This window comes from Cyprinus carpio, chromosome B3 (assembly GCF_018340385.1).
Source record: "Cyprinus carpio isolate SPL01 chromosome B3, ASM1834038v1, whole genome shotgun sequence".
Classification (NCBI taxonomy): domain Eukaryota; kingdom Metazoa; phylum Chordata; class Actinopteri; order Cypriniformes; family Cyprinidae; genus Cyprinus; species Cyprinus carpio.
Genome location: NC_056599.1, coordinates 10,535,971 through 10,551,236, shown reverse-complemented (window position 1 = coordinate 10,551,236; position 15,266 = coordinate 10,535,971). Strand labels below are relative to the sequence as shown.

General features: G+C 41.0%; 1 protein-coding gene and 1 pseudogene across 1 annotated transcript; both read left to right on the top strand.

Moving 5' to 3' along the window:
• Positions 1–136: 136 nt before the first annotated feature.
• Positions 137–1,448, top strand: LOC122136477 (annotated as a pseudogene).
• Positions 1,449–1,477: 29 nt separating this feature from the next.
• On the top strand, positions 1,478–12,759 carry LOC122136476 (CREB-binding protein-like). The gene is given in 17 exon segments (XM_042719595.1): positions 1,478–1,593; positions 1,803–2,042; positions 2,601–2,689; positions 3,808–3,948; positions 4,037–4,093; positions 4,249–4,326; positions 4,414–4,481; positions 4,563–4,642; positions 4,644–4,714; positions 4,882–5,028; positions 5,125–5,238; positions 8,099–8,264; positions 8,384–8,551; positions 8,632–8,793; positions 8,906–9,187; positions 9,461–11,473; positions 11,476–12,759. Coding segments are annotated over 17 exon segments (4,230 nt in total). The 5' UTR covers positions 1,478–1,506; the 3' UTR covers positions 11,743–12,759.
• The last annotated feature ends 2,507 nt before the right edge of the window (positions 12,760–15,266 follow it).

Here is a 15,266-nt window from a genome sequence, read left to right as displayed (position 1 = left end):
CCAGCCTTCCACGCCAGCCTCGGTCGGAGGCCACGTCACGCCCACCCACATCCCCAGCGGCTTGCCCCGCCCTCCCTCAGCCCTGGGCTCCTCCCCTGCCCACTCCCAGCCGCTCACCGGCCCCTGCAGCCCCAGCCCGAGCCCTCCCTGCAGATGCAGCAGCCCACCTCTGTGCAAGCGCAGCAGCCCCGCACTCCGGTGAGGATCGCCATGAAAAAACACAGCCTCGATTGCAGCTGTATGTCATGACACCCTTAAACTCATGTCCTTACTCGTTTGTCTGTCCGTTAGCTCTCTCAGATGGCCGCTAGCGTTGATAATAGAGTTCCTACGCCAGCATCCGTGGCCGAGACCCACTCCCAGCAAGCTTTGCCCCCTGACTACCATGCTGCCGAAAACACAAAACCGAGTATCAATAAGACGAGCAGGACTTTGGATCTGGGAAAAAGCAGCTTGATGTCAAGATGGAGGTGTGACTAAAAAAAAAAAAATCTTAAAATGGTTCAACAATTCTTGAGTTTCTTGAGTGTTTTACACTACCATTAAAATGTAAGAAAATAGTCAATTAATGTTAGTAAGAAAATTACTGTTAATATTAATATAAGTAAGTAAGAAATTTTATTCAATGAGGCATTCATTGATCACAAGTTACAGTAAAGACATTTGTTACAAAAGACTTCTATTTTAAATAAGAGTTATTCATTAGAATTTTCTGGTCATTCAATTCATTCTAAGGATTCTTTTCAAAGAATCCTGAGAAAGAATTAAGCAGTGCATCTGTTTTCAACATTGATAATAATAAGAAATATTTCCTTGAGCAGCAAATCAGCATATTGAATTGTAATAATATTTCAAGTTTTTTTAATTGTGTTTTTGATCAAAAACACACAGCCTCGGTGAGCAGAAGAGACTTCTTAGGAAAACTAAATATTACATGAACCAAGCTTTTGAACAGCTCTGTATTTCTTTGCAGTATACATTTCTTGGTTTTTTTTATCTTTTAAATATATTCATAGTCTCTTAATGTTATATTGACACTTATTATTGCATTTATTTGTTGAAACTGTTCAACTGATTTGTCTTGCTAGCTGTAATGCCAATTTATAACACTCTTCATTTCTCTAGTTTCCTAATATTTCATTGTCCCGTGACTCAAGTCTAATGACACAGTCGTTAGTAAACATTTAAACATAATTCATGTTGTTCATTAGGATGAAGATGTCAAACCTCCTCAAGTAAAAGAGCAGCCAGAGTCTGTAGAACCTAAACAGGAACCGATGGAGACGGATGAGAAGAAACCAGAGATAAAGACCGAGCCGAAAGAGGAGGACGTGTCCGGCACCAACAGCACAACAGCATCCGGTCAATCTGCCCAGTCACGCAAGAAAAGTACAAACGTTTTTCTGAAAACATTGAAACCACATTTAGTAATATCTGGAACTAGATTAATCACACAACCTCACTTTGTTACAGTTTTTCAAGCCGGAGGAGCTCAGGCAGGCGCTGATGCCTACATTAGAAGCTCTGTATCGTCAAGACCCAGAGTCCTTGCCCTTCCGCCAGCCGGTGGATCCCACTCTACTGGGCATCCCGGTAAATACCATACACCTATTTATTGGGCTAATATTTTATATATACATCTCTTTAAATGCTCTAAAAATATTAAATAAATCAGCCCTGCATCTTCTAAAAAAAAACTGATTTTGTCTAGTATTAGCCAGTTTAATGCTGCAGAGTTCAAAAATATCAATGAAAGTTTTTGAGTTTTGATATTTGTTGTTGTTTTTTTTTTCTTTTCCCAGGACTACTTTGATATTGTAAAGAACCCAATCGATCTTTCCACCATCAAGAGGAAGCTGGACACGGGGCAGTACCAGGAGCCCTGGCAGTATGTTGTCGACATCTGGCTGATGTTCAACAACGCCTGGCTCTACAACCGCAAAACATCTCGAGTGTACAAGTACTGCTCGAAGCTGTCCGAGGTGTTCGAGCAGGAAATTGACCCCGTCATGCAAGGTCTGGGATACTGCTGTGGACGCAAGGTGAGGACTTGAGCTTCTTCATCCAGGAAAAAGAGTGGTTAGCTAGATGAGTCCTCCACATGAGCTCAAACTCCTCTAAAATGAAACCCAGAGCATCTTTAGATATTTTTGAGTGCAATTCAGTGTTTGTATTGTTCACGTTAAAGCTGTTAAAATGTTTTTTGATTATTTAAATAAAACTGGAATAAAATATAAATATTGGATGAAAAACTTGGAAATGTAGATAGTTGAAACAAAAATGAGAAGTTGAAATATAAAAAAAAAATATATATAACTCATTTTTTATTTTAAGTGTTGTAGGAAATACTAATGCATTTAATTATTAAAAAAAAAAATCTAATTGCGTTTGGCTAATTTCAATTCATTTTGTTGAATCGCTAAAAAGTAACTAAAACATCAACTAGAAATGAAAACAGGAAATATAAATATAAAAGCAAATTCAAAATATTACTAAATACTACAGTAGGTATGTAATAAAGAAGAACTAAAATATCACTGGTGCAGTCTGTTGTTAAATAAGTTGCTCTTAACAGAATTGTATTTTCTCTGTCTCCACAGTACGAGTTTTCACCTCAGACGCTTTGCTGCTATGGCAAACAGCTCTGTACTATCTCCAGAGACGGCACATATTATAGCTACCAAAACAGGTAACCAATGACATGATCAGTGGTGTGAGAAATGAGAAGGCGATGATTGACTTTCCAAGTGGGACTGTGATGCACTGAGATCATGCTTGGGATTTTTAGCGCTCAGTTGACTCCATGTTGTTTGCACCTTATAAACGGAGTCATTAAAATAAAAAGTTCAAAGGTTAAGCGTCTTGCTCTAGGTTACAGTGGTAATACTCTGTGGGTCAATCGTGGTGGGTTTTGAATCTCTCAGTTCGCAAGCCTAGATCTGGTCTGTTCCACCCACTAGCCCACTAATATTTGTGTAAATCCTGAAAACTTTGGCAATAGTCTTTAGGGCTGCACAGTTTATCAGATTAAAACCAAACTCTGTGTGATTATCAAATTACAACGGCATTGCGTTTTCATTAAATATATGTTCTGCGCATTTCAGAGTGAAGCATGTTCTTGTTATCAATGGTCAGTGTTTGAAAATTAAGAAATTAAGACAGCCATAAATGTTTTTGCAATTTTACAATTATAAAGTAAAATTATTGTTGTGTTATTTTTTATTAAACACTTTATTTTAACAAGTGAAATATCACAATAGTAATATTTTATTTTCTTGTTTTAGCAATTTTAGATTTTTCTTTAGTAACAGTAATAATAATAGCTATTATTTTATAGTCATTTTGATATATAATCCCCGTTTTTCAGTACTGTGTAGCCCTGCAGACTTTAATGTATTTTTTTTTATCAGAAAAATCACAATTAAATGTTTTTCCCCAAATCCCGCATTCGTTATTGTTAAGTTGTTAATACAAAAATTGTGCATCTGGAAAAGCTCAGGTGCATCACTTTTCCATAACTGGCATTACTGCATGTTTCTCATCATCACATTGTCTCCGTTTCATTGTTCTTAAAATCAAATCAGAAAAGGCATGTGGTTACTTTCTAGTGCATGACAGGACATACCATCCTGTAGCTATTATTTTTTTTTTTGATTTAACGTTCATTTGTGAGTTTGAATGCTAACCTGTGCTCTGCCTTGGACTGTTTGCTGTGTGTCGATCTCTGTCCGACCCTGCGTTCTGCACTCTTGTGCTGTGATGCTCTCCGTGTGCGGGTTTGCCTGTGCTCTTTTGTGCTGGCTCCAGTTCACCCAAATATGGCCTTGTTGCCGACAGGTATCACTTCTGCGAGAAGTGCTTCAACGAGATTCAGGGCGACAGTGTCACCCTGGGAGACGACCCGGCCCAGCCGCAGACGTACGTATCTGCCGCCCAGAAGGCTTTGAGGTTTTTCTTTGTTAAATTACACAATTTATACTCAAAAATGAGTTGTGCATGTATGAAGGTAGAATTTATCTTGTATGTCTTTCTGCAGTATGATATCAAAGGAGCAGTTTGAGAAGAAGAAAAATGACATGTTGGACCCCGAGCCGTAAGTTTCGTCATTTTAATGCTTGTACATTTTTTATATATATCTTTAATTCGAATATTATATATAACAATTAATATGTATGCAAATACTGTGCAAGTGTGACGAAATATCCACTCTTGTCAAAATGGTTTTTAACAACACTTTCTGTCTAACAGCTTTGTTGAATGTAAAGACTGTGGCCGAAAGATGCATCAAATCTGCGTACTACATTATGACGTCATCTGGCCATCAGGGTAAGTGTTTTATCCCACTGTTCTCCTGAAGAGTTTAGCATGACATGATCCTACAGCTGCTTTGTTTGTCTCCCCTTCCTATAACAGTTTCATCTGTGACAACTGCCTGAAGAAGTCAGGGAAAACAAGAAAGGAAAACAAGTTTTCTGCTAAAAGTGAGTGCTTTTCGAAGCGTCTTCCTGCTTGCCTCTCTGTCCGTTGCAGAGTGAAGTAACCCTCTGTGTTTTTCTGATCAGGGTTACAGTGCACAAGGCTGGGCTCGTACATCGAGGACCGAGTGAACAAGTACTTGAAGAGGCAGAATCACCCCGAGGCCGGGAGAGGTGTTTGTGCGGGTGGTCGCCAGCTCTGATAAGACCGTGGAGGTCAAACCTGGGATGAAATCCAGGTAACGTCACAGAGAATGAATATGAATCGTGTAAAGTTATTCTATTGAAGTCATTTCAAAATGTATTTAGAAGTAAACTGGTTACATTTTTAATTCATGTTGACAAAAGTATGGCATGTACAAGAAATTGAAATGAGCTGATTTTGCATCACATCATTTCTTTGCAGGTTTGTTGACTCAGGAGAGATGGTAGAAAAGCTTTCCCTACAGAACCAAAGCACTTTTGCATTTGAAGAGATTGATGGAGTGGATGTGTGTTTCTTCGGCATGCACGTCCAGGAATATGGATCTGAATGTCCCTTTCCTAACACCAGGTATCATGCAAATACTGATCAATGGGGAAAAAAAAGTAACAAATTGTATCTTGAGCAGGCTGTATTGACTAACTGTCCTTTTACTCCTCTTTCCAGACGGGTATACATATCATATCTTGACAGTATTCACTTCTTCAAGCCTCGGATGCTAAGAACTGCAGTTTACCATGAAATCCTCATTGGTTATTTGGAGTATGTTAAGAAACTAGGGTAAGTGCCACCTTGAAGTTGAAATATAATGTTTAATTATTTTTTGGTCTTAAAATACTTGCTTTCTCCAATCTCAGCTTTAAATGACAAGTCCACTTTATATGAGCCATTCACAAGTTATTTGCCCAACCAAAAACCAAATTAGAAATCTTGCACATCATTATTTTTCACTTCACTATTAACACTTGCTTTTGTGATCTAATGGACCCTTTTCACAAGACTGTGACGATGCGTTTAATCGGGTCATATGATTGCTGCTAAAAAGAACATTATTTTGTGTGTTTGGTGTAATGCATTGTGTTTATGCGGTTTAAGGTTCAAAAAGCACATTATTTTCCACATACTGTATTATTATTTCTCCTCTGTGCCCAGCCTTTCTGAAACGTGTCGATTTTTACAAAGCTCATCGGTCTGCTAAGCGAGGTGTGCGCTGATTGGCCAGTTATCCAGTGCATTGTGATTGGCCGAATACCTCAAGCGTGTGACAGAAATGTTACGCCCATTGCCATACTGTGATGGGTGTCCTGGTGTGACAAGATAAAAACAATCAAACCGATTACAAACGAGGCATTTCTTGCATCCAGTGGGGACATAATTACTGATTATAATGACTCCTACTGTGTTCACACTTGGCGTCTTTTTTTGAAGCTGCCAGTGTCTTTTACATTATAATCCTATGGAGTAAACCATGTTTTCAAAAAATTCCTGAGCGCTTTTAAAAAATGCCACAGCTCAGAGCGTCTTTTTAAGTTGAAAAAAAAGTTTAAGTTTTCTGGAAAAAAACAGACATGTCTTTTTGACAGTTGACCAAAAAAGTACGAGTGGCGAGACCCTAAAACAAGGATTTGTATGATACGAGTACAAAAGTCTATAAAAAAAAATATGTCGCAAACCGGGCATCATCCAACCAGAGCTCCTGAACTAAATGGTTGGAGCAGCACCATACAGTTTCCTTCCCCAAATAATGTTGCGCTCCCACAAAATGTCATTGTGAACCGAGTTGTGAATCGACGTTAAATTGTGTATACGACGTTTCTGCAGCACACAGTGCTAGGCTACCGTTGCAGCTGTTGTGATAGCAACAAAAGGCCCTTGGCTGCTATTTGTAACCAAAACGCTGCCAGCTTTTTATTTATTTAAAAAAAAAAACGCTTGTCAACTTCTTGTCAAAAAAGACGGCAAGTGTGAACGCCCTTATACTGTCTTTTACGCGTTGTTGCGTATCACGCCGTGTAAACACAAAACCATGTATCCATTTGTAATCGAGAGTAGAAATGACAAACAACAAAACTTGCGTTTGCATCATCAGTGGCAAATTCTTTACAAATGAAAACTGACTTACAGGCTGTGAGTCAGAAGTGCCAGACTGTCCTTGCAAAGTTGGAATTGCCCCATTTTATTAGGGGTGTAAATCGGATGGTTCGTCACGATACGATATCGATTCTCATACCCAGCGATACGATATTTGCCGATACCTCAAAAAATTATACGATTCGATTCGATACAGAAGTATATCGATCGATATATCGATATTTTGATATTTTTACATCTATTTTAAACAACCATCTACATTTTTATTAACTCACAAATGCAACCAAAATATATAACATGAACATTTATCTGAAATTTTCACATTGTGTACAGTACCTCATTTGGGACATTCACAACAAAAAAAAATAGGCCTAAACATTTTTTTTATTTTTTATATAATACAGAAAATAAACAATTGGAAAAACAATGCTGGCTGCTACTATGGGCTCAGTGCTAAAAATCTTTTCTACAGGTAACCAAATTATGAGGAATAGCAGAAAATAAATACAATACAACAAAGACACAAGTTCAATAAAACAGTTAAATAAACTGCTTTTCAGGTTTTCAGTCTCAGTCTAAAATCATGTTTAAGGTATGGTACAGTAATGTAGTAATCAAATGTAAAATAACTGCATAGTCTTCACTGTATAAATGAAATTTATATTAATCATTTTTGATTTTACAAAGGTTATTTAGTCAGGAGTAGTGAGCACTTCTTTGACAACATTAGATTTATTATTAGTTTGCTTTCACTTTAAAGAACCAAGCACGGATTTATTATTATTTATTTTTTTTCTTTATTGATTTTTTTTATTAAGTATTATGAAGAAGACTGTGTTTACTATGGGATTTTCGAAAACGCGCATTTTGATGTAATTTTGTCTGTATTTATTCATCCATGCACAAAAAAAGAATGAGTTGTTAAAATGACCCGTTTTAGGTAGGCGTGGTTGACTCAACTTTTATAAAGAATATCTCTTTGGATTTGAGACTTCAGTCTTTGCAACTTTACAGATCTTCTTTATGCACCAAGTGCTTGTAACACTCCAAAGAGAAAAGAAAAATTTAAATCGCATAATATGACCGCTTTAACAGTCATCAGCATCATAAATCCTCGAAAGTTTTTTTTTATATTTTCCTTTTTTTTTTTTTTTTTTTTTTTTTTTTTTTATATATGTAAATTAATAACACTACTTTGTATCATATCACCTTTGCATCAAATTACAAAAATGCAAGGGTGTTTCTAATGCAGCGTCTATGGGAGCGTCTATGGGAGGGACGGTAAATTTAACATTCTATCTTCTGTCGTTATCAGTATCTAATTTTTTTTTTTTATTTGAAAGTCATGAAAACACTATCGTGGAGTTTTTCTTTTGCTATTTGAGCAAATGAGAATGCAAAAAATATATTTGTGGTACTCTCCCATTCAGTGCTGTTGAAGTTAACCCAACTATGATGACTTCCGCTTCTGAGAAACCTGGAAATGTGAAAAAGGTCCATGGCATTGGTAGGGTTATGCACTAATGAATTTGGTTTTTCCCACCTACAGGTATGTGACTGGTCATATCTGGGCCTGCCCACCTAGTGAAGGCGATGACTACATCTTCCACTGTCACCCTCCTGATCAGAAGATTCCCAAGCCTAAAAGACTGCAGGAGTGGTACCGCAAAATGCTGGACAAAGCCTTTGCAGAAAGAATCCTCCATGACTACAAGGTATGCCAATGCTGAATTTGTTTTTAAGGGATTTACGGTCTGTTGGTTTTCATTCACAACTGGTTAACGTCAAACTGATACACATACGACTCACAAAATGACTCACTTGTATTGTGCAGGACATATTTAAGCAGGCCACAGAGGACCGGCTTACAAGTGCCTACGAGCTGCCCTATTTTGAGGGTGATTTTTGGCCCAATGTTTTGGAGGAAAGTATCAAGGAGCTGGAGCAAGAGGAGGAGGAGAGGAAGAAGGAGGAGAATACAACCACCTCTGAGACAACAGAGGTTAGTCAGAGAGACAAATGGTGTGAATGAGTATTTAGTATAGTCTGTAGCCATTTGCTAAATGTCTTCTTGTACCACAGGGAACCCCAGCTGACAGTAAGAACGCCAAAAAGAAGAACAATAAAAAGACCAACAAAAATAAGAGCAGCGTGAGCCGCGCAAGCAAAAAGAAGCCTGGGATGCCGAATGTAGCTAATGATCTCTCCCAGAAGCTATATGCAACAATGGAGAAGCACAAAGAGGTTGGGCCTGATACATTACTTATTTTTTATTTTTTTTAAACCTGAATACCATTTGTTTTGCTCTGAATGTGCCAAGTGCTGACCAGAAACCCTCTCGTTTCCTAAAATCCAGGTCTTCTTCGTGATCCACCTGCATGCTGGTCCAGTGATCAATACCTTGCCTCCGATCATGGATCCTGACCCAATGCTGACCTGCGATCTGATGGATGGTCGTGATGCCTTCCTGACACTGGCCAGGGACAAACACTGGGAGTTCAGTTCACTACGCCGCTGCAAATGGAGCAGTATGTGCATGCTGGTGGAGCTACACAATCAGGGCCAAGACCGATTTGTGTACACTTGCAACGAATGCAAGCATCACGTAGAGACACGTTGGCATTGCACCGTTTGCGAGGTCAGTCTTCTCTTTGTGCAGCAGTCAAGTCTATTGCCTTTGTTTGCTCCCATTATTTGTTTTTTTAAAAACAGATATGCTACTGTTTTATCACAATTTATCAAGATCTAAGGTTTAAACTAGTAGGTTGTAGGTTTAAAATCTCTCAAGGAGCAAACCTTCCTTGACAACTGTCTCCACCTGTAAATATAACATCAATCTCCAGTCGTGCAACAGTAAATAAACATTCTGTGATATAATTGTCCTAAAAAACAAAATTCTGATTTCTTTCAGGACTTTGATCTATGCATTAACTGCTACAATGCTAAGGGCCATGAGCACCAAATGGTGAAGTGGGGTTTGGGCCTGGACGACGACAGCAACAACCAGGGCGGCGAAGCCAACAAGAGTCCACAGGAGAGTCGACGCCTCAGCATCCAACGCTGCATCCAGTCGCTGGTGCATGCCTGTCAGTGCCGCAATGCCAACTGCTCTCTGCCATCTTGTCAGAAGATGAAGAGAGTGGTGCAGCACACCAAGGGCTGCAAGCGCAAGACCAACGGAGGCTGCCCTGTTTGCAAGCAACTCATTGCGTTGTGCTGCTACCATGCCAAGCGCTGCCAGGAGAACAAGTGCCCCGTGCCCTTCTGTCTCAATATCAAGCACAAGCTGCGGCAGCAGCAGATTCAGCAGAGGCTGCAGCAGGCGCAGATGATGCGGCGGCGCATGGCACTCATGCAGGGCAGAGGAATGCCGCCCAGTCTGCCCTCCCCAACTACCTCAGGAGGTCCGGGGACGCCCAACTCTCAGCAGCTGCAGCAGCCTAATACGCCTCAGACCGCGCAGACATTAGCCAACCAGCCCCAGCAGACACATCAGAATGTGGCTCCAATGGTGCAACCCTTCCCCAACCAACCGTCTACACCTGGGTCGCAGGGAAAATCAGGCCCGCAGTCCTCGCCTCTGCCCCAGCAGCAGTCTCCCCTGCCCATGCCGCCTCAACAACAGCCACAGCCCTCTCCGCAGCAGCAGCAGGCTTTGAAGGTTGCAAAACAAATAGAGATGATGACGAAAGTTCAGCAACAGCAGCAGCAACAACAACAACAGCAACAACAACAACAACAACAACAACAACAGCAGCAGCAGCAGCAAGACTACAGGATGAGTGTGAACGGCATGCAGATGAACCAACCTCGCATGATGACTTCCATGCAGATGATGGCCCCTCGTGGCCCTCAGATGGTTCAGAACATGCAGCCTGGCCAGTGGCCAGCTGGGATGCAAGGGTCCATGCAGAATTCACAGGCACCTCTGCCGCAGCAAGTGCCACCGCAGCAGATGGCCATGGCCCCGCAGCAGTCTCAGGTAGTGCAGACTCCTCAACAGGCGCAAATGATGCAGCGCGCCATGATGCAGCAGCAACAGCAGCAGCAGCAGCCTCGGCAGATGCAGGCTGTCATGCCTCCCCAGCAGGCACAACCACAGGCTCCGCAGCAACAAGGCATGCAGCAAAGAGGGGTGGCCAGCAGCATTGCTCCAGGAGCGCTGCAGGACCTGCTGCGCACATTAAAATCACCAAGTTCCCCTCAGCAACAGCAGCAGGTCCTCAACATCCTCAAATCGAACCCGCATCTCATGGCGGCGTTTATCAAACAGCGGACGGCAAAGTACCAAGCCAGCCAACCGCAGCAGCAGAACCCGCAGGCCATGCTCGCAGCTCAGCCGGGAATGCAGACCATGGCTGCGATGCAAACCGGCCCCGTGCAGCGAGCCGTCATGCCGCCTCAGCAGCCGCAGCCAGCTGCAACCCAAGCCGTGGCTGCCCTCGGACCCCAGGGACAAATGATGAACGCTGCACACAATGGAAACCAGCAGCTGTTTCGCCGGCAACTAATGCGCATGCAGCAGCAACAGCAACAACAGGGAGTAATGCCTCCAGGACAAGGAAGATTCCCGCAACCTCAAAGTCCGGCCAGCTACTCACAAATCCGCATGCAGCAGCAGATGGCCATGCAGGGAGGCGCCGGGGCCATGGGTCAGATGCAGCCCATGGCTCAGATGGGCCAGCCTGGCATGAGCATGGACGCCCAGCAGAACATGCTGCAACAACGCATGCTGCAGCAGCAGCAGCAACAGCAGCAGCAGCAGCAGATGCTAAAGCAGCAAATGGGATCGCCGGCTCAGGCCGCTTCCATGAGTCCTCAACCCCACATGCTTGCAGGACAGCCACAGGGAGCTCACTTGCCCGGACAGGCCATGGCCAATGCGCTGGGCAACCAAGTGAGGTCGCCTGCACCCGTGCAATCGCCCCGCCCCCCCGTCCCCAACAGCCGCCACATTCCAGCCCGTCCCCGCGCATGCAGCCCCAGCCCTCTCCCCTGCACTCCGGCGTGTCCCACCCCAGCCTGGCGGGACCCATGCCGGGCCACATGGACCAGGCTCACCTGTGCACACCCGAACAGAGTGCAATGCTTCCGCAGCTGAACACGCCAAACCGTGGAGGGCACCCCAACGACATGAGTATGGTTGGGGACACATCGGGAGACACGTTAGAGAAGTTTGTCGAGGGATTGTAGCATTAAGAGACGTTCTTTTTGAGGACAGAGGTGTGTTTTCTACACAGGAAATTAGAGAAGGCGACAAAATGAACTGTAATAGGTTTACACAACCAATGGACTGCTTTTCTTCCCTGTTGGAGGGATTGAAATTACTGTTTAAAGAGCAGAATCACAAAGGGTATTTTTCTGGGAGGGTTGTCGGACCGGCCGAAATGCAGTGCTGTTCTATGAGTTACATTTTTAATTGTTTTGTTTTCGTTGTTTTTTTTTTTTTTTTTCGGGGAGGGGTTTATTTTGAGCTTATGGACTTTTTAAATGGAATATCTCAAGGCAAAATATTTGATTTTATTATTGAAGACTTTCGTTTGCATGTTTGCAAACTGAAATGCATTTTTTTTTTTTTTTTTTTTTTGGGGAGTGTGTGCGTTTAGGGACTGTAAGATACTCAGTGTGGAATTAGGATCAGGAGCAATCCTCATTCCGGTCTGATACGTATTCACATTTACCAGGTTTGGAAAAGGACACACCGCCTTTTTCTCTCCAAACTGTGGAGTTTGTACAGAGGACCTGTATTCATTTGTACAGAAAGGAGCTTGGCTACTGCACACACACACACACATACACATAAACACACACGAACACGTGAGCAAATTGTGAAAGTTGCTCTTATTTTTCAAGGTGCCCAAATGCGTTAATTTATTGGCCTGGATTCAGTAGTTGTCTCTTAAGATGTAGGAAGATGTTCCTGTTTTTCTCGTTTGATCTCTGAAACATCAATGATGTCCCCTCCACCTCGCGTATGAGGCCGGAGCTTCTTCTGACTGCTGATTCGTTCAAAGAGTTCTTCAGTCAGCCTCTTTTGTTTTTCTCCTCATGAAACTTGAATTGAAGGTGAACGATTCTTTAATGTAAATCATGCAGCTTGATGACATACTGTAAATAAAAGGAAAAAAAGATTGAGATCGCTGTATAAACTGGTTAAGAACTTGTTTCGTACTTATATACCATATTGTTAAATAAACTGTGTGCAACAGACACGACCATTGTGGTGACTTCGTTTGCGTGTTTTTGCAATTCTGATTTCAGGTAATTAATATGCATAAGTTTTAAACTAAAGTCTGTGTCATTTCAAACAATTAGTGGACCAGAGCTAGTTGTTTAATTAATAGAATTGAGGTTTTTCTGTTTCTGTGATTGAGAAATGCATGGATGTGTTTCTCTGGATTCCGTCTAGATTATCACCTATTTTATTTATTTTTTTTTTGAAAACACATTTAGTTTGATTATTTTTAATATAATTTAATTTGTCTTTTCTTTTTTTTATATATGGGAGGTGTAGGATTAATTTATAAATCTGTTTAGGTTTTATTTCATTTCTGATTTGCTTTATCTAAGGGAGGAGTGAATGTACCAGAACATTACATTTGAAATGCAATTATCAAATGTGCCACAGAAGTTGAACTAACTGACCATTTTTCAGCATGAGATTGGAGTGTGTGCTCACCACTGGCTTCACTGCACCTTCTGGTGCCTGAAAGGTGCCACTGCAGTTTAGAGCCCTTGTTCTGCAATTCACAGTTTCTGAGCACACCGCATGTTTCGTTTTACAGGTTTGGATGTGATTGAATTGCATCTTTTTTCCCCTCTTCTTTTGCATGAGTCTTTGTTCTAAATTTCGGCACCACTGTGACTGGACTGTGGCGGGTAATCTCATTCTGACCAATGATTGCAAGTGTGGTATTGCTTAATGATTAGCAATTGACCAAAAAAAAAAAAAATGTGAAAATGCAATTGCTCTATTGCAAGTGTAGCTCCACGCACACTGGTGAGAGAAACCCTGCTACGAGCGATCCTGAGAAACTGATGACTAACAAACCAGTCGCAAGCAAAAACAACTACAGCTCAAAAACTGAATTTGGTTGTTGCTCCTCTACTGAGTGCTTCATCCGATTTTCAGGAATTACAATTGCATTTTTTTTTATTATTAAACCCACATATTGTGTACGTGTCTTGTTAATGCATTGACCATCATTTTTCTGCACACTATAACTGTCTGAGGAGCGGTGAATGAAATCACAGAAACTGAGGTACATGTCTTCACTTATTCACAAATGTGCTTGTCTTGTGGAAACTGCACACAAAATGGTGTTTAAAGGCAGCTGCCTCTGCCTCTCTGGCGGTTTTTATTAATTAGTGACTTAACTGATAATTGTTGGACAAGTAATTTATAAAATAAAGTTTTATTCTTTAAGTCAATTGGAATTTCAATTTTTTTTTGTCATTTATGACTTGTCAATTTTGACTTAATGCTTTTAAATGATTTTTTTAAGGCATCCGGTATTACTTAGTATGTTGTAATTTTAACTTTTTATATTATGATTGTGAATTAGGTTCTCATAATTATGATTTTTTTTTTTCAGTAAATTCTGATTTACGAAAGCATTTTTATGTAGCATACATGGGCTCCTAATGTCGCTCTGGTGGAAAACGCATCCATCAAACGCGCTGTGAGAAGTCACACATTCTAGCTATTACTGCGTTAATTATCTTAAAGTAACCCCTGTATTTCGGGGGGATGCAAATGCTGTATTTAAATGCATTTGTCACTCTCTTGGAAGTTTGCGGTGTGTACGTGACCTCGTACTCGTTCTGTGTGTTCCGGAACGCTAAAGGGCTTGAAACAAACGGTGAAACGGTTCACTTTTGGCGCTTAATGAATTTTATGATTTAAGCTGTGCCTACACACTATATTTGCGTCATTTTGGCGAGTTAGTCCTGCAAGAAATACTACCCACGGTGGAAACCTTTAACAGATCACACAGAACGCGCTGTGCGTTCGATGGTGCTGGATTCTATTGTTTTTTTTTTATTCGTAACCACGAGCTGTGGTCTCACAGTTGCACCACATTTAAAGAAACATCTCTAAACGGGTTAAAAACGTGCCTGAGACCATGCATTCTTCATTCAGCATCGCTGCTTTGTGTTCTTAAACGCAAGAACACGTTCTGTGTGAACGACCCAAAGTAACTGTTTTCAGGCTAGGTGGCCTTTTGAATTGTTGCATGCACACTGAAGCTTTTTTTTATTTATTAATTATTTAAATTTATTTAATTAATTAAAAAGTATTTTATAAAAGAAACTGGCCTGTTGTGACATCATAATTGGCTCCATCTAAAGTTATTTAAAATAGCACTTCGTTCATGCTTTTGTAATCCCATAATTTATGAGCTCAAATTAAATTAATGATTACCTGAAATATTTGTACGTTTCAAAATTCATGCCATGCCGCAGGGGCATTTTTTTAAAGCTATTGAAGGCAATGGTGATAACACAACGTCTAAAATTAATGTTATTTGAATTATTTGATAATGTACAGGTAACACAAAGAACCACACAGCATTTGAGGTTTCTTTTTTTCGCCTTCATATTCTTTACAGTAAGGTGAACTAGAATCCACATGATCTACTGTAAAAGCGTGACTAATAACTGGCTGGTTGACCTCCATCACAGTATGCGCTCATCGGTCACTGCGCCTCCTGCTG